The following is a 23,548-nucleotide window of genomic DNA, read 5'->3' on the forward strand; positions in this document are numbered from 1 at the left end:
ATTGTGATGACATAAAATGGCTGCCATCCATTCTGCCTTTTTTTATGTACTACTTTCTCAGTGAAGATCCTGAGGTCTGTATGGGTGATTTATAACAAGAATGTGAACATTGGAATGTTGAGCGCTCCATGGAGTGCTCCGAGCTTCTAATGGCTGGTAGAAGCCTGGAGCATCAACATTATTCCAATGTTTGTCCACAGCTGATGCAGTGAGCAAAGACCTGACGGAGTCCGAGGGGATTTCAACCCCCCTCAGGCTCCATGAGGCCTTTGATTTACAAGTTAGAACATTCTGCCCTCTAGTGGCGGAATGTTCTAAAAGCCATGGAGCCTTTCATAGTGGGCTCACCTGCCATTAAAGGCCTGCTTCCTTGATAAAGGTCCTCGCCTTCGGGCAGGCATTTAATGCTGGAGCGGTCCTTTAATGGCCGGTGGAGCCCACTACGGTGGGCTCTAAGGCTATAATGGTAAATGCAAATACTAGTAAGATGAGCAAATTACATACTGATCATTCTAACGCATACCAATTATTTAACCAGGTTGATAATATGTTATTATTCTCAGACAACTCTTGTCTTGCTACAGTAGTTCTTGCCGCCTATAAGCTATAAACTGTTTTACAAAACTGAGGAATGACATTACACAAATCACACAAGGCAGCTTGGGCAAACAACCTACACCATATACTGCATGTTATGCTAGTACCAGGAGAGCTACAAGCAAACTTATGCTGCTAGAGTTATCAGAAAACGAGCCAAAAACAAACATATTACTCCTTTACTTAAAGATTTTGACCTCTTTTAGTCGACACCGGAAAGCAATTGTAAATGCATCCCAAAAACCTCACAAGGAAAGCCTCCCAGCCATTTTCCACAAAATACTTTTCATCACCGTTAAAGTTAATGAAAAACATGCCTGTTCGCAGAGGATCAAACTATTGAGAGATCAAAGACGAATCATCAAAATGGAAACCCTGAACACCTTAGGGCTTTTTTCAATATATTTAATAAATTATAGGTTCTCAGACTACTAAACGTTGGGCCCGCATGTTTAAACACGGGATTTTCCAACAAACTTCAAAGCCCTCTCGTGAATGGTCGCAAAACAAGGTACCTGGCAAGTGTGCTCATCTACCCTAAGCAGAGGTATAATGTTGGCCACCTAAAATAACTGTGCCTGCATTCCATCAAATACAAAGTCTTTAGGAAGTACTTTGTACACAGGGTTTCATCCTCTGGAACTCGCTAGCCCAGCACAGAACAAGATGCTAAAAGCGCTAACAATGCAAAGATTCACTCGCCAACCTCCAAAGCTCGCTTGCCAAGAAAACTACTTTCGGGCAAATGTATATGAAGAGATAGCTAAGAGCTCTAAGAAAAGCAAAGCAGATAAAGGAAAATCTTTCCATGGTACATATGTGAGTTGGTAGCTGGAACCTAAATGGGCAGCAACGGGCGCAGAACAAGGGCGATGTCCTGTAAATATGACAACATTGTTTACAATCAGGCAGGGAGTACTATCGAGTATAGCTTCAGGGATGGTCTTAGGAGTAATTCTGATGCATACTTTTTCCGCAATACTGCTTGTAAAAATGGGACTACACATTATCAACATATATAGCTTATGAGGTGTGAAAGAATCCTATTAAGGGCAGATTTTGGCACACACTTTTCTTTCAAATTCTATACCTAACATGATGAAGTATCACACCAAGGAAAGTTCAGAAGGTAAGCTCAACTGGCGACCCAGACATTTCTAAAATTCATATAAACGAGGAAAAGTATTATGGGTTCCTTACATTACTTGCAAATGAGCACAATCTTCCTGTAGACCAGTCCTACTATGGATATCGTGGCATCACACATCCCCAGATCCTTACGTTCTTCCCCATAAAAAGCATAGGGCACAGATACTAATAGGGGACAATGGATCTACTGACCTTGATGAGTTTGGTTCAGTTTGATGGTTTATGTAGTGCTAACATCATATAGTCAGAGTGCTTAAGGTGCTGTAAATTTTCAAAACTTTCAGAATAAATCAGCATTCAGACAATCAGAGCAAGTAGCGTGAAGATTGATAACTTGGAGTATGTCCTTCGATGTAATTCTCTCTACATCGTGGGCTTGAATACCGCCTAGAAATTCCGAGATGCCACGAACAACTAGGCATAATAGGCAGTTGAGCTTCCGGAGACTAGAGACACATGAGAGTCAACTTAAATCCCACTGCCCTTTAGATTCAAATGGGTTCCTTGGTAAAAGAGGGTCTGTATGGCTTGTCTCAGTAAACAAGTGATACTTGGGCACTCATTACGAGTTGGCCAGTAATCGGGTGCGATTAAAACCCCCCGGGGAAGAATTATGCTGATTTTGGTGTATACCGCACCAAAATCCAGATATCCTGGTATGTATCAAGCATTTTTCCACAGATAAATATTTGGAGGTCGCAGTATATGTAATTCCAATATGAAAGTACCACACATATTGCAATTTAGCAGCCAACTTGTAAGGAGGGTCGTTGTAAGATTTTCTGATTGGCTGAGACGTTGTGGGACTCTGATGAGAGTTGACTCATGAGTGAGTTATTCAGTGAGTTATAAGTGCTTAAACTTTCTTAGCTAGGGGTACTGTGGCAATTCTAGACATCAAATAGCACTTGCTACGATTGCACAGGCGTATCCTACCCATAGTTCCCCAGGAAACGTACTGGGTGCTATTATAGCCTTAGAGCCTGCAATAGCAGGCTCTACTGGCCATTAAAGACCCGATCCAACGTTAAAGGGAGTGGGCCTTTAATGGCCGGCGGGACCTGCACTGCGGGCTCTAAAGTTATTAGAACATCCCGCCCCTAGAGGACACAATAGCAGGCTCTACTGGCCATTAAAGACCCGATCCAACGTTAAAGGGAGTGGGCCTTTAATGGCCGGTGGGGCCTGCACTGCGGGCTCTAAAGTTATTAGAACATCCCGCCCCTAGAGGACAGAATACTCTAATTTGTAAAACATAGCAACAGCTCTGATCAAACATTGGAATGTTTATGCTCTGGGCTTCTACCAGCCATTAAAAGCCCGGAGCACCCCATTATCTTCAATAGGGCGCTCAACATTCCAATGTTCTAATTAGGAATAGTGACTGTTATACCATGCTACACTACAACGTACATTGTGTGTATATTTCCAAACCGAAGCAATACCATAAGAGTCAGTTCCCATAGACCTTGGGAGATGGGAAAGCCGCAGCTGCAATAATTACAAACATATTTAAGGAACACAACGGCTTCCACATTTGAGATGTCACTTGTAGTTTATCTTCGGTTGGAGCCGGTTATCCTAGTGAAATAAAACTCTTTCAATAGTGTACAGTGTGGATATAATGGGGGTAAAAACAGAGTTGACTTGTTGATCTACAATGTCATTTCCAGCGAATGACAAAATCCTTCAATCTGCTCAAACCAAGAAGGAATGTAAACGTGGTTTCAGCTCCCTGGAGTTTACAATTAGAAGTGATGACAGGCGAGTGAGATCTAATATTGAAACAATAAATTCAGTTTTTTGACAGTCAGTCTGGCACCTATCCAAAATAGCATTAACCTTGCCTACACCACACTTTTTTGAAAAGGTGAGGTTCAGAGAAATTTTGTGATAGGTTATTTGGAAAGGGCAGAAGGAATGGTTACTTACTGGTAATTCTAGTTCTTCACCGTCGGGATCGTCGGTGATCTCATATATGGTGAAAATCTGTGGGCCCATTCAGAATCAAAGGACACTTTTTCAAGAGAACTTTTCTTTTTTATGTATGCTTATTTCATAATATGGCAGGATTCCTATATTTAGTAAGATACCCAATTAACTATAAAAAAGTACAAGGCTTTAAACGTTTTCTACATTTATGTTTTTAGAAGAAAGAATGGCGCAGATCGACATCGCGGCACCCTGTCGAAAGAAAACAGTGCACGGTACCTTAACACTGTCCCTTTAGCAGTGAATGTGCTATCCCAGAGTGCACAGCTTTGGCAGCTGACTCTTAGAAACTCAAACTTAGATTGATGGTTGTTTGCCTCCTCTTTGCATTACTATTTCCCACTAAGTGGAAGGTTGTTCATTTATTTAGTGACCATTCACCATGGATTCACAAGTTAGTCCTTTTCCTTCTACATCATCCCAGGCACACCTCCAGATACCAGAAGACCATGCTCTGCTCCCTCAATGAATGCTGACCATTCTGACTGCCTTTTATGCATCCATATACAAAGACAATAAACCAAATCACTCTTGTATCTTGAATCTGTATTCTTTACTTCTCAACCGTCCACAAGTGTATTTTTCTATGGTGAGGGTCTTGACATCGAATATCTCAATGGAAAACATACATGACCTACCATTCAATGTTCAGTGACCTGACATTGAGTTCTTAAGTATTGCTAATGGCGGAGAACATGTTGCCACTTGTCGTCAAGCACCTATATGTCAAAAGCGTACAGTAATTTGGCACACAGTTTTTCCTTCCCCTGCTCTTTTTCTTGATTTTTTCTTTCAACGGCTCCGTAGAGGTCAGAAATTGTGCGCAGGTTGCAGCAGAAGCGTGTATAGGTTTTTCCTTCTGCGACAGAGTATCAGAGTTTGCGGAGGCTGTGAGACTCTGAAATATCCCTTCCCTACAGTTGGATGTATTTTAGAGCCTTTGAGTTCTCCTAGAATTTATTCGACAGAGGGAGCAGTCCACTGGTTTAAGACTAACGGGCAGACAAAGAAAAGTGAAGGCGTGAAGGTCCTTCTCTGACTGCTTAGGTTTTGTATGAAGGGCTCTTCGCAAACAGTGATGGGGTCTTGAAAGAAAAAAAGTAAACTTTAAAAATCTTCACAAAACGACTGAAAAGGCTGGCAATACCTTCAGATACCAGTGGTGTTGATTTAAAAAGGCCCAAAGACCCAAAATCTAAACAGCCATAGTGAAATAGGTAGAATCTGGTGATAAGGTCTCGTGTGCCAGAGAGTGGACCGGTCAGATGGTAGCCATCTAACTCCCAAAGCAAAGCCTATCTGATAACAGGGCCATCGTGGCGCCTTGAAGTCACATTTCAGCTATTCCTCCATATGGGAAGCTTGTATGAAGGATTTATGCAGAGGCGTAGGTAGAGCATGTGGCACCCGGGGCTATCCCTCAGATTGCCGCCCCAGGGCGGGGCGAGTTGTTGGGGAAAAAGGACGGCAAGCACTTGAAAGAGGACCGAGAGACACGTAGTATCGCCGCTAAAAGTTACCTCGATCATGCAAGTTTCATGCACATACATGACACGGTTAAATACACCGGTGACTGGCAGTGACTGGCAGTACAAAAGAGAACACATGATCTATCTGGGGACTCAGAAAAACGGCATGTGACATCCATCAGAGAGCTGCGTAAACAATTACCTGGCAATCCCCTCAGCACAATGCAAACATGCACATACATGACACTGTTCAGGGATCCATCATCTACAGCTGACATTAAATGACCATTCATCATGGTCCCCCCATTCAAGCAGTGCACTTTGTGATCTGCATGATACATGTTCTTTGCAGCAGGCACATTAACCCTTTGTGCTACCTTTCCAGGAGTCAACCCTTCCACTAGACAAAACTCGGATCTCTCTCTAGGAAGAACATTAATCACCGAAGTTATCATGACATTTTTATTGTTTCTGAAAATTGCTGGAGGCCAGGAAGGAGGCAGCAAATTTTTTAAAAACCATAATATACGTGCAAACACTACGCACCCACCCGAAATAGGTACCCAGTGCAGTCACACCGTTCGCACCGCCCTAACCTGCTCAGGGTTCATGTGACCTCAGTGACAGAGTCACAGTGACTGGATCACTGTTGCTCTAGGGTGTGCTGCTTCGTAGGCCTGCCCGCAAGACTGGAGATGAACTTCAGTATGGATTGTGGTGGACAGGCCTTCAAGGTTAACTCACAATTGACACCACTAGGGTACACCTGCTTGTGTAAGACATCAAGCCTTCCAAGGTATAGAGGGGCCTTCTAAGGTCTAGCATGGGAATATGCTCCCTCAGTAGAGTGGACTGGTCATAAAGGCTGAACCCAGTTCCAAATTCAACAGCTCTGGCCATAGTGCCACATCCTCTTCCCCAATGAACACCATACTGCCCCACTGAGAGAAACTCGCACTGCCTTCAGCTACAACCTAATTGTGCCCGCTATAAACACTTGGATGTGGCTCAATTCAAATTATGCACTTGATAAGAGTAACATGCTGCCTAAAAAAAAAAAAAGTAAAAGCAACCACTCATAGGGAATGCAAGATTAAGTGAAGCATGTGAAATGTAAGTAGAAACAACATGGTTACCTTAACGATCTCTCACTCACTATTCAGAAATCAGCGAGTGGTTTTACCTGAAAAGTTAAGTACATGACTACAGGGCCCTGAAGGGAACCGTTTCAATGTCCATTGCTTATATCCTTAATAAACGTAAGCAGTATGGTTTAAAAAGACCACATCCATAAACAAAGCCATGGTACACATTTTGTTTTCCAATCCACCCACCAACCAGGTATTGCAGTCCCTCCAGGAATGATGCACTTCCCCACCTGGGGACAACAATGCTGTTCAAAGAAAGACTAGATAACAAAAGTAGCGCTTCACAGGCAAACTCTGTAAAGTGAGGCTGATGTATTTGGATGTAAATAAAACTAATATGGCCACTTTGCAACCACTCTGTCTTGCTTTATTTAGTTATGTATTTATTTTTCATTTTTTATACCTTCTATTTCTCTCCATCCCGCTGCACTTTGGAATAGAAAAATGTCAGAAAAAGGGCATTTCCTGCAAGAGTGTTTTTCTTTTTTGGATCCATTTCACAGGGAAGCAACTAAATGAAAGAAGGAAAGAGAGGTTGTGAACCGTTTCTTCAAGCCACGGTTTTCAGTAAGTGAGGAGCAAGACAGGAAGAGAGGGAATAATAGGAAGAGATGGGGGGGTGGTTTGCAGCTGCCAGCACAGAAACGAAGAGGACATTGCCCGAGTCCTATTCCTTCTCTGCCCGTCCACGAAAGCAAGCCGAGCCTTATCTGAATGCCTTTGTCCGCCCCCAAAATAGTGCCGCCTGGGGCGGACCGCCCCCACGCCCCCCCTAGCTACGCCACTGGATTTATGGACCTTGCTCTACGTCAGAGGCAGTGTTGCACTGCAATTCCCATTCACTGACGATCCAGCGGCACTCCTGCACTAACTTGTTACTTTGCCACCATTCCTACTGCAATGACATGGTAGAGATTCCTCTTTCTAATAACGCCTCCTTTGACAGGCGGAATCAAGGGTTTGAGATTCTTGCCCGGGGTCTTCAGTTAAAGAAAAATATTTGTGTTCTGTGCCCCCTCACGCCCCTTATCTATTAAAAGATAGGTATCTTTGTACCTGTGGTAATTGGAGGGTAAGGAAATGCTGGGGCCCCCGTGCCCTGGAGTGTCCTCTGCTGTTCTTGCAATGGCTAGTGTCGTGGTCATTTACGTTTACAAGAGGTATATCATCAGAGAGGAGAAGTTCTTCCTTTAAGGTATAACTCTGCTATCTCCTGGGACCAAAGTAAAGTGTCAATACAGGCATATATTAAAAAAAACAAAATAAAACAAACTGCAAATTTACCAGGGACTTGGCACTGAGTGACCACTTACAATATGCACTTAGCCTGGGAGTGTTTTTCATTGGGCCACAAAGGTGGGGCGGATCTCGTCAGAATGGTACCTGGAGCTTCATTAGCATTGCTGGTGCATGAAGGATCTTTCCTGTCAGTCACAGTGTAAGGGCAATGCACAATGTTGCTGTTCACAGCCTTTAAGAGGCTACATTGAATCCCATCCAGCTACAGTTTCTTTTAGGATCCATCTGCACAGAGCTTGGAAGACATGCTCAGTATTGGTACACCCACTCTGTAACCCTGCTAGCAATGAGTACTTGCAGAAATATTACAGCTTTTCTGTAACAAATGTTGCCATATATTGTATAACATGTTAATCAGTTAATGCAACTGTAACCTTCCAATACATGGTTAAAGGTAAGCGGGCTTACTTAGCGTATCTTGCACTCAAGCTTAATTTAGTACCAACTGGTTGAATTATAGAGGCATGTGCTAGTAATATCCAAAACAAATACAGTTTACTGTATATGTTTACATGTAGAGCGACTCGCTCATACATTGAATGATGTATGTAGTGAAGAAAAGATGAAGGAAAGAAACCACAGAAACGTGTAGTCCACATGATAGTGTTGAACTAACTTTCTCCTGATATGAGATAACCCTCCTTAACAAGGTAGGTGGCATGGAAATGAGGGGAGAGGGACATCTTGTATGAATGCTTGAAGTAGGAATAAGGGGTAACAAAGGGGGCTGGAAAAGACTGCCACGGGCCATCCCTGACCAAACCCCACTCTTCATGCCTTTGAATTACGCTACCTGCGTTGAAGAATGACTCCCTTGTTTTAAGGTGCAGAGTGGGGATTTAGCGGAATGTCAGCGAAGGACAAAAATGCTGTAATATTTGTTTACCCGAAAAGGCTAAAAAAACACCTGTTTTCAATTCCATCTCTACTATTATTGCGAAATTAAGTAATGCAATTTCCTGAATTTTGATCTTTTTCGTAAAGACGTTTTGGTGATAGTTACAAAATATCCTTTCTTTGACACCAGTGTCTTAGTGAGCTAAGTATTTTAGAAACTGTACATTCGGATGAATAAAAAGAACTAAATTCACATCCCTCACTGGCAGAGAGATGATAAACCTTTTTAAATCTAGTCAAAATGTCTGAACAGTTTAAATGCATTCATTGCTATATAGTGCACATCAGAAAAAATAATTTGTTGTGATTCCGGTACTCTAAAACCTGTAGTTAAACCATGGCACTTCCATATCTGCCAACTTGAAGAACAATCTCACCGTGTGAGGAGGGGGCGGGGCCTCATGCCGAGAAGCACCTACGAGGCACTTTTGAAACTCACTCCGCCACAAGCCTCCTCCTCCCCCAAAACATAAAAAAAATATCTCTCAAACACTCTTTACAGAAAAGGCCTTGAAATTCACCAACTCCCCTGGCAAAGGGGAAATGCAAAACAGCTGTCCTACAAAGACCAAAGCAACTCTCACCTTGCAAACATGCGCAGATCCTCTTGATTTTGTGCGGCTGGTACGTTGAGGATCATCTCTCGCTCGTGTTCAGATAGACTTGCTAATAAGTTCTCTGTCATCCTTTTGTTCAGAGGTGAGTCTCCCCCTGGTAGAAGCTCGGCACTAGAATTGTCCATACTGGGGCTGGTTAAGGTCATATCATCACTACTGGCTAGAAAAACACAGAAAATGGCAGTTTACTAATTATACATATACTTCGATTTATACACGATGGTCACTGAAACACAAACCTAAACTGCAACTGAGCACCCTTTTCAGAGGAGGAATGAGTTTCCTAAAAACCTAAGGATGGGACATTTGAAATGAACACCACCTTAACGGACACATGAACATATTCTTGGTGAAGCCTGAGGCCAAAAACGTTTTGGGACTGGAAGTAATGTATATACTCTCAAGCTGGCAGCTAAAACTTGCTTTAATGAATTAAAGACCGTGAGCTAGAAGAACTGCAAAACGAGAAGTTGGAACTCAATATGTTAGCGGAGCAAGGCCATAAATGAAACCAAGAAACCGGCCTATTTCAGCCTGAAGTCTCGTCCCAGACCATGGGTAGGAGACACATCCTTCTGCTGCATGGCACTAAAATATGGATCTTCCGCGATTTATCACATATCACACCGCATAGGAGGCAGGATCTAGAGGCTGTGAAAAGAGTCCCACCATTTCCATGATTTGTGTCCCTATGAACTGCTGCTCAATTAAGGACCACATCTTCATGCAGACCACTTTAGACAGAGGGTTGTTCGGCAGGATAACAAATCATTACACAAATGATGTTGACAAACATTGTTTTGACAAATATCAAAATGTATCGATGTACAAGCCTGTTCAATTATATCCCCTCCAGTTAGATAGCTAGGGGGGACCATGATGGAAGGATGGACACCTATAGTTAGTTTGTGGTTTTACTCAGGTGGGTTGATAAGAGTCAATGGAAAGCCAATGGACATTAGTTCTCTTCTCCCCTTAGCTCCCATTTGAGCCGAGCTGTTGGCTCCAGGTGCTTGAAGGGTTTAGATGTTCTGTAGTTGGTTGTAAACTTAAATTAATTCTATTGTGTCAATAAAAACAGAGGTTCTTTGTTGTGTCTACTCCAAAAGCATCTTCGTTTTATATTGTGATGTGGAAGGCAAAAAAGGCGATCTGTCAAGCGTAGTAGAAGGTAAATACATTTTTACAGGCGGCGGATCAGTAAACTGCAGGGTTAATGGTCACTCGGAACAAACTGCCCACTAGCTTACAAACTGCCCACTAGCTTACAAACTGACCAATAGCTTACCAACTGCCCAATAGCTTACCAACTGCCCAATAGCTTACAAACTGCCCACTAGCTTACAAAACTGCCCACTAGCTTACAAAACTGCCACTAACTTACAAACTGCCCACTAGCTTACCAACTGCCCACTAGCTTACCAACTGCCCACTAACTTACAAACTGCCCACTAGCTTACAAACTGCCACTAGCTTACAAACTGCCACTAGCTTACAAACTGCCACTAGCTTACAAACTGCCACTAGCTTACAAACTGCCCACTAGCTTACAAACTGCCCACTAGCTTACAAACTGCCACTAAACTAGCTTACAAACTGCCACTAGCTTACAAACTGCCACTAGCTTACAAACTGCCACTAGCTTACAAACTGCCACTAGCTTACAAACTGCCACTAGCTTACAAACTGCCACTAGCTTACAAACTGCCCACTAGCTTACAAACTGCCACTAGCTTACAAACTGCCACTAGCTTACAAACTGCCACTAGCTTACAAACTGCCACTAGCTTACAAACTGACTGCTCACTAGCTTACAAACTTCCACTAGCTTACAAACTGCCCACTAGCTTACAAACTGCCCACTAGCTTACAAACTGCCCACCAGCTTACAAACTGCCCGCCAGCTTACAAACTGCCCGCCAGCTTACAAACTGCCCGCCAGCTTTCAAACTGCCCGCCAGCTTACAAACTGCCCGCCAGCTTACAATAACTGAAAACGTTCGCCATTATGACAAACTCTGTCCAGAACGCTCCCGTTTTCACCATTCTAGACACAGCGTAAGAAGCTAAGACACAGCATCAACACCTCAATTCAGTCCTCAGACTTTCAGTACTGAGACTACAAACAGTCGTAAGATTCCAAGCAGGATCCGGGAACATTGCTGAAATCCCCTGTTAGCACTGTTATCAACCATGACAATGGCAAAATTGAATGTTGTAGAACAAAAGAAAGACAGTAGAAAGTACAACTTTAATTAGCACCATTCAAAGTAACAAGAAGGGCTAATTATAGCTCCCAACTAAAAGGCACAGGACATTTTATAAATAATACGCAAATAATTTCACACGCGGCTCCGACGGACTGTCGAAATATCAATAGTGACATCTAGTAAGCAAACTTTAATATATAGGCCAACGTGTTTGATCCCATGTATAAATCGTTGAGTTGTTCCCCCATGGGCCAGAAGATGCATCATATATCATAATGAAAAATTTAGCCGTTTTCCTGAGCGAAATGTGCAACTTTGACTCTGTTCTGGTGACCATTAAGAGAATCATGCTGGACTACCTTTCAGTAGCAGTGTTAAGTCTTGTCTCAGGGTAACACAGACTCCAGAATTCAGGTAAGAGGGTTATATTTGAAGCAAAATGGAAGGCCGAAACCACCAGTCACCTCACTGTTTGTTACAGCAGCAACTAACCAAAACAGAATTGCAACCGCTGGTTCTATGGTTATGTATTGTATTGTATTGTAACTGAATGTATATAGCGCTTACTACCCCTGATGAGGCGTCAAAGCACTTTTTTGTCGAGTAGCACGCTACTCCGGAACCAATAAAGGATTAGTGGTCAATTACTATAGTGAAATATGAACGTAATTTGAGTGGTGGATATGTTAGTCTGTTATTTGGATTGAAAAGGATAGGGGAAGGATAGAAGATGGAAAAGGTTTGCATTTATATAGCACTTGCAACAATTGATGAGGTGTTGAAGTGCTTTTTTGTCGAGTAGCACGCTACTCCGGAACCCATAAATGATTAGTGGTGAACTAGTATAGTAAAATATGAAGTAATTTGAGCGGTAGACATCATGATGACATAGTGACATTCATGCATGCAATTTGTAAAATGCAGTAGATCTAACACAGAGCCCTGCCTGCTGTGGGAGGAGCTGCTGGTCCGCACCCTGCAGAAGAGAGCCTGCTTGGAGAAGGAGCTCCTCAGCCTGGCATCCAGATGACCTTTTGGAAGTGTTGGGGTGCCTTTAGGTTGCCAAACTGATGTGAATGAGAAGAACCACCAGCAGCTGTCTGCTTTGGTTGGTGCTTGGAAAGGATTGTCACCCGCATCTTGCTCAGTCAGCCTCCTGTGCCAATGCCGCCAGGAGACTTGTGTGCCCCTCATTGCCTATATGGAACCTCGAGGACCACCTGGGTTCCACCCCCGACCTGGAGTAGTTGGAGAAGTTGTAAGGTGAGGCTTTGTTGAATCCCTACCCAAAAACCCCTAAATCAGTTGAGTGTTTGAATCCTGACCCATAAACTGATGTCCCTCAGCTGCAAGGGTTTGTGGGCTCCCTGGCAAGGGGAAAATTCCACTGCAACTGGCAGCTTCAGAGGTATTGTACTATTTCTTAAAATCATTAAAAGTGTGGACTTTCCTGCGGATGGGTTTCTCACTATTAAAGGTTCCTGTGAATTAGGCACCATCCCTTCATTGTCTGATCAGCATCACCAAGTCTTGGTGAGCTCTTCGGGTGATTTAGAAAAGTAGGCATTGGTTTGGGCTACAGCGGCTTGCGCGAGAAGTAATAGAACCCTCACAACACCCTGTAATCCCTTCAAGGAGAGCACAATCTCTCAGTTTAGAGAAACACACTGGTACATTTTTCTACAAGAAAAAGGCACTGGAGTGGACAGTTGCTGAACTCTATCCAGTGAGAACTGAGCTTGAGCATTTGATTGTTTGGTCTTTTCAGGTCCGGCTACCAAAGGGGACCCGCAGATTACCCCTGTGAAACCAGCACACTCTAGTGGATCCTTCTGTCAGGCAGTGTGGTAGTTTATGCACAGCTCACAAGATGACCGCTCTCCCCCATATCATACCCTCTGGTTCCACGGGTGATATGTGCGCAGGGATAGTTTCACGTGCAGGTACAGCTCATATGACAGACCTTAGGTGGAGTCTCATATGCTTAGGTGAAGCTACAACCTGCAAGGAGCAGCCTCAGACACTGTGTGTTGGACTTGGCCCTTTTTACAGGGTTATCCCAGAACGGTTCGCCTTCCTCCTGTGTTCTTTCTGACCTGTTGGTGGTGGTTTTCTGACTCTGGGCATTTTATCACTGCTGTACAGTGATTGTGCTCTCTATAATAAACTTGGTAGGATTGGTCTACACCTGTTTGGAATTATTTATTTACCAATCAGTCCCTTGTACCGTGGTATCCCATATACCCAGGGCCAGTAAATTAAATGCTACTGGTGGGCTTGCAGCGCTGCTTGCGCCACCAAAGTAGCCTTTCAAACTTGCATCAGTCCTCTGCCACTGCAGGGCCTGTGCACGCAATTTACTACCGCTGTGACGGGGCACATAAAGTGGTTACCACGTCTGTGACTACTCTTTTACTACATATCAGTCACCCCTAAGGAAGGCCCTAGCTAGCCCTATGGGCAGGGTGTGTTCTAGGTAAAAGGTAGGATATGTGCCTTAACTGTGTGGGATGTCCCGGTAGTGACAAACAGCCTATTTGGTTTCTCACTACCATGATGCTGGCCTCTCATAGGAATCCATTAGGGATTCCCTGATATATGCTTCAGAAGTAATTCCTGATCTGAGAGGGGTAGTGCGATTAAGTTTGGTATGTTTGGAATTATGGTGATAAACGCTGCTTACTGGTGAAAGCAGATTTATTATTACTATTTTAGAAATGCCACTTTTAGAAATGGGCCTTTTTGTGTGCTATGTGCCTATGTGCCTGCCTGTTGTGTATTGGCCGTCTGGTTCTGACTGAGGGGGAGAGGGGATGTGCAGTGGCTCCAGAGAGTCTGGATGAGTCAGCGCTAGGCTGAATAGGCTTGGTCTGCTTTTGGAGTGGTGGGAGGAATTGCACCTGCACCTGAATAGGGCTGAGCCTGACTTCCACAATGATGGCTCCGACCCCCTGTGGTGTGTTTGGGGCCAGGGCTTATACTTATAATGGGGAGTGTTGTGCACTGTAAGGATATTTTTAAGTGCCCCCCAGAACTGGTTTGGACTGGGCTCAGAGCCCTGGGCCAGGAGAGAACAAAAACTGTAGTGCTAAAAGTACTGGGGATGTGACCCCACGTCTGTTGAACTTCTGGAGCTGAACTTTGGGAACTGAGCCTGCGTGGGATCAGGGGGATTGATGGGCTGCCAGGAGGTCGCCATCTGGGCTTTGCTGGTGTGCTGGTCTGAGCCTGCCCCTGCTCAAGGCCCCCAGTCATCTACCAGGGCTGCGTGGCTTGCCCTGGGTGGTTTAACCCAGTCTGTGGTGAGCGCTTTGGACTTTGCGCTTAGAGTCTGTTGCCCAAGGAGAGGGCTTGCACAGGACTGAGGGAAGGGTGCTCTCTGCCCTGCAGCAAGGACGGCGCCGCACTCCCCACTGTGGCCTGAGCCCCAGGTGTGGGCTCACACTGCCCTGCAGCATGTGGACCCCTTTGTTGTTTGGCACTCAAAAGCGCTGTGCGCTGCAGCCCAGTTCATTTAAAAATAGCTGCAGAGGCTGGGGCTGGAAGAAACGGCCCTCCCGGAGCAGTAGCTCATCACCAAGGCGTTGCCTGGCAACCAACCCCCAAAGGTGGAGGACCCGGAAGCCAGGCAGAAGTTACAGGTCGCGTGGCCAAGCTTGGAAGTGGGCGGGGCCGAGCAGGAACGCGTTCTCCAAGGAAGAAGAAGCCAGCGGGACCGACTGAGACTTAGCGCCGTGCCCTGCCGTTTTCTTCATTTGATGGATGGAGTGGCTGCACCATGTGATGGCTGCCCAAGTGGGACCGCACACCAGGAAGTAGAGAGGTGCTGTTAGCCGGCATCAACAAAGGGACCGCTGCAACCTGAGGCAGGTGAGTGTCATCCCCACCTCCTGCTGTAAGGCACGCACTGGGCAGCAGCCCGAACGTGGGCCACGGCGGGCTTCCTTTTGCCTCCCGTTGGGGAGAGTGAGACCTGCTGATTGCGGGCCTACGAGGAGAGGGGGTGCGGCTGGCTCTGGTGGCCTGGAGTAGTGGCCGGGCCCTCTTCCGTGATGGTGGCAGTTACGCCTGGGTTACGGGCAGCTGCCGATTTAGGCACACTGTTGGGGGCATTTTCTTTTCTTGGCATTCCGGAGCCAGCCCAGTAGGGGCCCAGGATTTGAAAGTTGCACCGTATCTTAGTGTTAGGTCGGGGCGAGACCTCTGACAGAGGCCCCCTGTGTTCCAGCATGTGTGTGGAGATTTACTGTATCACGGGCAACGGACGGTGTTATGTCCTGACGTTCTTATGTGTATGTTGATACATTGCCAGGGTTCTTGCACCACATATACAGAGTCATGATTGTATTGCCCTGATGTAAAGGTATATGGGGTGTTCTTTTACCAGTGGTGATATTGGAAGTAAATACTTAAGATGTGCACACTGTAAGTGTGTCCAAGGGTGCACAGCTAATTATGTGTATTCAGAATGTGCTATGCTAAGTTCCATTATTTGGTTTGTGCCTGATGCTTTGTGCTAAGTGCCATATTACCAGTAGTTATTGGTCGCCCTAACTGATGTTATGACAGTGTCCTGATTGGCCTAGTGAATTATGTAAATCCCTGTGAAGTCATGACAAGTGCCTGGTGGCACAGTGATATATGTGATTATATTCTAATGTGTTTTTATGGATAATACAAAGGCTATTTTTATATAACCTTGTGTGGGGTTTCTTTTGTGGTGTGCCTAGTGTGTCGCTGCTGTGAGAGTGTGTTGCCCAAACACTTTGCCTCTGGGATAAGTCTGACTGCTCGGCCAAGCTTCCAAGGGGGTGAGCAGGGGTTATCTTGGGTGTGTAACTTCCTTGCCCTGACTAGAGTGGTGGTTTCTGCCTGGCTTAGGCACATGCCCTAGCCAACCAGAAATCCCATTTCTAAAACAGATTTACCCACATATCTATCCACACATTACTCCCACCTCAATGAAAAAATACTCCTTCCAACCACACTAAAGACAAGCTGCCTCCGACTCCAGCCACACTACAAACTTCCATAGGCAAGTGGAATCCTCCCAACCCTGCTCTCCTGCGGGTACTGCTGTGTTTCAATCCCTAATCCTACTAATACAGTTGTCACCACCTTAGATTCCGAGCCCAGCATGTCTAATGGACATTAGCCGGGTCTGGTGGCTCAGTGGACTAAAGCAGCCACTGCAGGGGCCTGTGTTCGACCGCATGGTCACAGGTTCAAATCCCGGCTGGTCCACTCAGCCTTTCATCCATTTGAGGTCGATAAAATGAGTACTATTGAGGTGGGTAACAATAAACATTTGTTATTCAACTCCAGGACACCTTCGGGTAATCGTGCGCTTTACAAATACACCTGTTATGTTATGTTAATGGACTCCTTTACGTGCAATACAGGCAGACTGTCACAACCCACTTCCACATCTACAGGGACAGAACTATAGAAAATCCTAATCATTATAGGTACACCCATACTTCAACCACACAAAGGCAAAACATCTTTTTCAATCCCAACCAAGAGGTAAAACACAGCATAGGCACAAAATGATCAGGTGCAGTATGAGGCTTTCTCCTGAATCTCTGGAGTCCTTGAAGTTAAAGCACAGGCCCTATTGGCATAATGCAAGTACACTGGCCCCTGTGAATGACCTCTGAAAGCTGTTCGACATTCACCCTATTCTGCCACATCTGGGATGGTTTATAAATAAAGCCCTGTTGGAAGGTAACAGGGATTTGACTCTTCATACCCTGTGCCCCTTCTAATTTACAGTTGTCCATTACTGTTTCAAGGTGAATAGATGGCCGCCTATTACATCAGTCAAGAGGCCGCTCCCACTGGAGAGCACTGCTCCCCGAGGGGCGTGATTCTGTACACAGAGTTGGCAGGAACTCACTAGATACCAATACCTTATCAGGAGAAGGATAGGTGTGTGGAACAGCCTCTGGGAGCTGCTACCCATGATGTCCACAGTCCTTTAACCAGGACCATGGAGCATATCTGTGTCTCAAATTAGTGGTTCTGGTTAAATACAATGTGGGAGGAAACAATTGGCATGGTGTTCCTATTGCACAGCACCACATAATCATATGTCCACCTTCATGTCTTACTTAGCTACCCCTCAGATACTTTATCCTATTTCCTCTTTCATCAATGCACATTAGAGACCTGAAACCAAGCAGAAAGGACTATTCTAGGAAGATATTTTTATACACATGTCCAGCCCTGGAATATTTGTAGAATAGGTATTTATGGCTACTCTGAGTTCTCCCCGTCCTTAACACCTAAACCGCCTCTTATTTACACTCTGAGGCTAAAGAAATGCAATGAGTTAAAATTATGGAAAGTGAGGAGAAGAGGTCTTTACTCTCAGTTTGTGCCACTGCTTGCATGACCCCTGATACCAGGTGTAGCAAAAGCAGCGCCAGTGGCATCAAAGAGTAAGCCTGGGGTAGCAACGGTTACTGATGCAAAAGACGTAAAGGAGCAGGGAAATGAAAGCACGGGTCCGACACGCTGCATCGCACAGCCTAATGTTTTCAACTGCCAACACATGGATCATGGTCCCAACATAAGATGCCACCTGGGCTGCCAAGAGCTGCGAAATAAGTATAATTCCTTTAGGTATATAAAAAGCCTACAATCCCAGTATAGAAGCCGGTCTCCAATTTCCTTAACACAATCTAGTTGTGACATCTCTAATCACCTGTAATAAGAAAATGACGTAGCTGCTCAACTGTAATAACTTAATATAATTGAATTTTGATGTATGAATGCATGGTATCAGAGTCAGCAGCCAGGGTGAAAGGCAGGTCACACACCATAATTACAGCTGCAGATTAATGGAAAATGGAAACTGATTTTTCTTTATTCTGATATGTTGTTTTTTTATAAGAAAATAGCGATTAGCAGAAAGAAGATATTTATGGCAAAGTGTTCAGTTTTTCCATGCTATGGGTTATTACATGAAATGTAGAATCTAGGCATGTTTCTACATAATCTGAGCCACAACACTTTTTAACCAGAGTTAAATTAAGCAGATTCTAATACCTTTCTTAAGAACTACCAACGGCTTTTTGGGTGTTTAACATTGCAATACCAATTCCTTTTTTATTCTTCTTGTCTTCAATGAACATGAGCAAGACACCCAGGATTTAAGTGGATTGTGATGGGTTGACTATGCATTATAAGAAATAAAACACCCTTTGCCACCATTAAAAGGGTACTGCAAGTCAGCTCAGAGTTCCATTACCTTTCAAAGGAACTCTTCAGTGACTTGCAATTAATGTATGCATGGTGTACTTTATCTAATATATAACGATCATTAAGACAAATTACAGCCCAGTTTTTACATATATGAAAAATTATTTGCAAAATGCTAGGCGTTGAAGTAAAGTAGTGCTTCAGAGAGAGGGGGAAATAACTAAAACACTTCTTACTTGGTGACCCAAAGTTAAGAGCATTGGGGGTGCTTAGACTTCTTCCTCCAACGCGGGCAGCAAAGGGCAGGCCGTCTTCCTTAGGATGGGCGTCTTCCTCATTTGGAGGTACCATGAGACAGACATATGTGTGGAGCTGGATAAGGAGCCTATGTTGAAGCATCCAAATCACCATCTGTATGAGCTGAGGCTGGGAGAATAAACAAAACAAGTTTACATTTGTATTTATTTGGCATAAACTGTGCCATATGTTAACCAGCAAAAGCATAATCCAATTTAAATAAAAAATATTTGTGAAGTGTTAGTTAATGTTGATTATGTGTGTTAGAGAGTTGTATGTCATATTATTCAAACTCCACCTACAATTTATACTGTCATGAAAATTGTACATCATTATGTACAAGTCCACTGCTCACAATGCTCTCATTAAAACCAGAAACACTTATTTGTATCCATCCAATAATTTAATTCAGTTAGTATTCCAAATTGTTTTCATATGAAAAAAAAGGTCTCCAGACAGGACTGATTCATCTCCTGAACTTCTTAATTAACTTAGCATTCCATCTGCTGGAGAAAACAAGATGAGGGGAGAAGACCGGGTCAGGGGAGATATAAAGAGAAGAAGATCAACTGATGGAGGAAAGTCAACATTTGGAGGAACCCAGCAAACAGAAGAATGTCTGGATACATTCTGGGGTCCACCTTTCTCTCAAAGGCAGACTGTACCTGTGGGAATGAGTAAGAACAGAGTGTGTAAGTGAATAGAAGGTTGTCTTCCATTTATATGATACTTAAGAAATATTCACTTTTGGGAGCTGAAGGGACCACTATCTGGAATTAAGAATGATGCTCGTAAGGAAACAAGTCATTAGTTGTGTGGCCTGCACAAATAATGGGTCCACATTCACCCTCCACTGGGAACCAAACCCCTCATTGAGTGCTTGACTCTGAGTAGCGAAGCAGAGCTGTGCAAGGCCTACTCAGGGGGGGTGGTGAGGGCTTGGAATCCACATTTGCTGGTATTAAATAATAACACTCAATAAATGATTGGCCAGTCAGTGCCTTTTCTTTAAAAAATGAAAAAGTATATTTATCACACAGGCACCACTAAATACTGAGCATAAGTTTACAAATATGTACATAGGCAGATGAAAAATACCATAGATGACTTCACATTATCGCCTTTGACCCCTAAAGGGGTCATACAAATATATAAAGTGCGTTTATTGGCTTGGTCAAAGGTTCAAGATCAACAAACCACATGGTAAATACATTATTTTTAATAGTATTCACTGGCAGTAGTATGTCAATAAAGCATTTTAAAAATAAACATAACGTGTCTGTGTGCTTTTTATATGCTTTCCAACCATGAAAATGCAATCATATAAACAGCCCTAGAGGGCATCACATTCTAATCACATTACATGCAACCACAGACTCAGCCCCTAGAGGGCACTGTACAACATGTACCTCTTTGAACATCTTCGGGCAGCAATAAATGCAGCCACAGAACAAGACCCTAAAGGGCACTGCACTCTCAGCTGTAGTGCCGAAGCTCCTGCAAACATAGGGTCAGTACTTTTTCAAACTTCCTGGGGAGGGTGAGCTGCTGCACTCCTGCTGCCCCCCATCACTTTTTAACATTGGTGGTGCCCCTGCCATCCTGGGGTCACAAGACAAGAAAAATAAGTAAATAGGCCTGCCCCGCAAGGCATTATGGGACGCTCCAGCGAGGAGCTGTGAATATTTTAGTAACAGCTCTCCTGCTGTACCAGGGAGAGCCCCAAACCTTTTTTTTGGGGGGGGGGGGGGGTGCCTGGCCCCACCCAGGAATCCCACATGCCTCCACTTGGTGGGGAAAACTCAGGGAGTCCATGTTGGCACAGAAGCAGACAGCTGTGTTTTCCCCTGCTGCTCCATGCGGTGAGTGAGTTTTGTCTGCAGTGGCAGCCCGCTCCCCCAGACACGGGCACAGGGAGCGGGGCCAAGGGCACTGCCATAGGGGGGGAGGGGGCATGACAGCACTCCCCCTCGTCTTTTGCTCTGCTGGGGACTGAAGTTGGGATCCTGGACCCTTCGTGTGAATTCCTCAAGACAGGAATGAGCCTGGGGAGAAGTGCCCCATACAAACCCCTCCCTTGGGAAAAAATAAAGAGAAGATCTTTGTGCTGACATTCGGGCCCTGGCCCACGCCGGGGGAAGAATCCCGGAAGGCAGCCGAGTCTCACTCACATCGTTGCTTGTCGAAGGTCACAGACCTTAAAATGCAATAACTCTGGCCCCTTTGGACTGTTTCAGATGATCTTGGGCTCATTTACACCTGGTGGTGGCTCTAGCCACAAGGCGCAGTTTCAGCAGATTTCTTTACCTCCAAAGCAGAGTAACCTGTAGGAAGCTGGATCTCCTAGCTCTCTGCACCAGCTTTCCTCCTGGTGATTGTCTCTGGGCGCAGAAGTCCAGTGCATTCCCCCATCTGGTCCTCAAGAGGTGTAAGAGGGGCAGTCTCATTGGCACTTGGGGAGACTCACTGATCCTGGGGTCAACTGGGCAGAGTCCTCAGTCCTTCCCAGTCATTAGGGGGGTTCCTCCTTTGAGTTGTCCATGGCTGCCGCCTCCAGTCCGAGTGTTCAGCAGAAAAACACAACCAAGAGAGATCACTCCCCCTTGAGCACGACCTTTTAATTGGCGGCCTATCCTGGGGTGCCACATCACCTCCCCTCCCCTGTCCCGACCTTCCTGCACAGCATGCTGGGACAATTCAAGATGGTGGCACCTAGAAGCACTAGTCACATCTCCTCTGGGGGCCTCAGCTCCGCCCCTCGCTGACATCACTGCCAGGGCTTTCCCCACCTAAATCTTCAATGGGAAGCCCCCTCCTGTATCGGCTCCAGCGGTCTGGCATCCCTCCTTTGTTCAGTGGGCTGGCCCATACCTAGTACAGTGTGACAGCTGGCTGATTGAAGCAGATCCTTCATACCTATCCCTTTCCTTCACAGAAGCTGAGTGAAGCAGTGTTAATTGCTACTTTTGTGTGGGGGAGCCTTTGTTCCTACTGCTGGAGAGAAAAATAATGAACTTGGCAGAGCAGGTTGATAAAAAACCCGGGCTATGATCCTGAGCTGAGTTAGAGAAATATCACAATCCTGGATGACCCATAAGCTGTACAGATATCTTCATATTTGGGCTTGGCATACAGATTCCACCCCATTTCGATACGTCACTGGTCTCTGTAGGCCAAGGGAAAGCAAAACAGCACTCTAAGGCAATCGTCCCCATAGGTGCATAATGGAGTGTCACTGCAGACAAGACAGTAAACCACACTGACTTTCCCTACGAGTGTACGCTAACATTATGAAGCCTAACCCAGGTCAATATCCAACTCTGCAGAATCCCCTCTGCGCCAACCTACGTGTGCACAGTTACTGGGCTGTGCACGACAGGTGTTTCACAAGCGCAGCCCTCACATGTGCAAACGTGTGCACACGTGTTCAAGTGCAACCAGCCAACTGCCCCTTACCTTGTTGCGTCACACCGATCTTGCCTTAAAAGGAGGACACTGGCAGTAAACATGAACAGTCCATTTACCATGAGTTTACCATGGGTGAGTGTCCAGTAGTAAAAAGATCACATACAGGGTGGTCAAAAAGCAACAAAAAAAACTCCAAAAAAAAGCAGGCAGATTTGAGAGGCAGAACTCATTGCTTTACAATGCTGCTTAGCCTTCTTCATGCAATGATGTTTTTTATTAGTATTTTGCGAGTATGATCCGGAGGATATCCTTGCTGCCTGACAGGAGCCGAACTGTCTAATCCAACCTTGGCAATGATTGCTGAATCAATAAGCAAACAACCATTTGCAAAGGCAATAGGTTTGGCTTTCATATGCACACGGGTGCCACCATTACTACATAGAAGTAATAAACAGGAAAAAAAAAACCTGGCTCACGGAGAACATCAAAGCGGCCGCGAAAGTGATCGCGATCAAACATCAACGCAGCCGTGCGGCCGCAAAAGTGAGGCAAGCGTGCCCGCGCACATGCACTGTAGCTCTAGGCTACAGTGGTAGCACTTTTTTGAGCCCTCACAAGAAGTCTCACCAGACCAGCGCATGCGCTGGGTCAGGCGAGACCTAAAAAAGGAAATAAAGAAAAAATCAAAGTGGACTGAAGCATGATGTAAATGGATTGAAGCATGATAAACACAATCAGAATGACTAAAATCCACTCTACAACTCCACAGCCAAGCACCCAATAAACCACGACAGGCAGGTCTCGTTAAAAATTGTTCATGATCATGGTGAAAACTGCCTTTTTTTTTTTTAGGTTGCCTACACATTGGAATTTGTTTTGAAAGACTTTCAATATCTACTTTGTGGTTGGGCTATAGAAAAGGGAGGATTCTGTACCTGAGCACAAAAACACTTTAGAGGTTGGTCTTCGCGTGCCTCCGTTGAGTGCAAAACACAGTCCAGCAAAAGGTGGCTACCTACAGCTACTCTGCCTGCCTGCCAGGAGGCCAATTACAATAGCCCTAAAACAGCGACCCATTCTTATTGGCTGAAACGATAGCCAGTTAGGACTGCTGAAACAGCACGTCATCTCAGGAAGCTGATAGACCCCCCTATAGAGGATGTGGTGTAACGGCCAGTGCAGCCGACTTTGGAGCTGGCAAACTAGGTTTGAGTCTCGGCATCGGCTCAGCATCCAGTGAATCTGGGAAAAATCATTTA

At 44.9% G+C, this 23,548-nt stretch overlaps 1 protein-coding gene across 4 annotated transcripts in view; it reads right to left on the bottom strand.

Moving 5' to 3' along the window:
* NPRL3 (NPR3 like, GATOR1 complex subunit) overlaps nt 1–23,548 on the bottom strand; it is a 360,149-nt gene that overhangs the window by 45,597 nt on the left and 291,004 nt on the right. For all 4 annotated transcript variants that reach the window (XM_085628418.1, XM_085628421.1, XM_085628419.1 and 1 more), the window contains 2 exons: nt 18,821–19,010; nt 9,136–9,328 (listed from right to left, as the gene is read on the bottom strand). In XM_085628418.1, coding sequence (XP_085484544.1) covers nt 9,136–9,328; nt 18,821–19,010 — 383 coding nt within the window. The remainder of the gene's footprint in view (nt 1–9,135; nt 9,329–18,820; nt 19,011–23,548) is intronic.

Source organism: Triturus cristatus, chromosome 10 (genome assembly GCF_964204655.1).
Source record: "Triturus cristatus chromosome 10, aTriCri1.1, whole genome shotgun sequence".
NCBI lineage: Eukaryota > Metazoa > Chordata > Amphibia > Caudata > Salamandridae > Triturus > Triturus cristatus.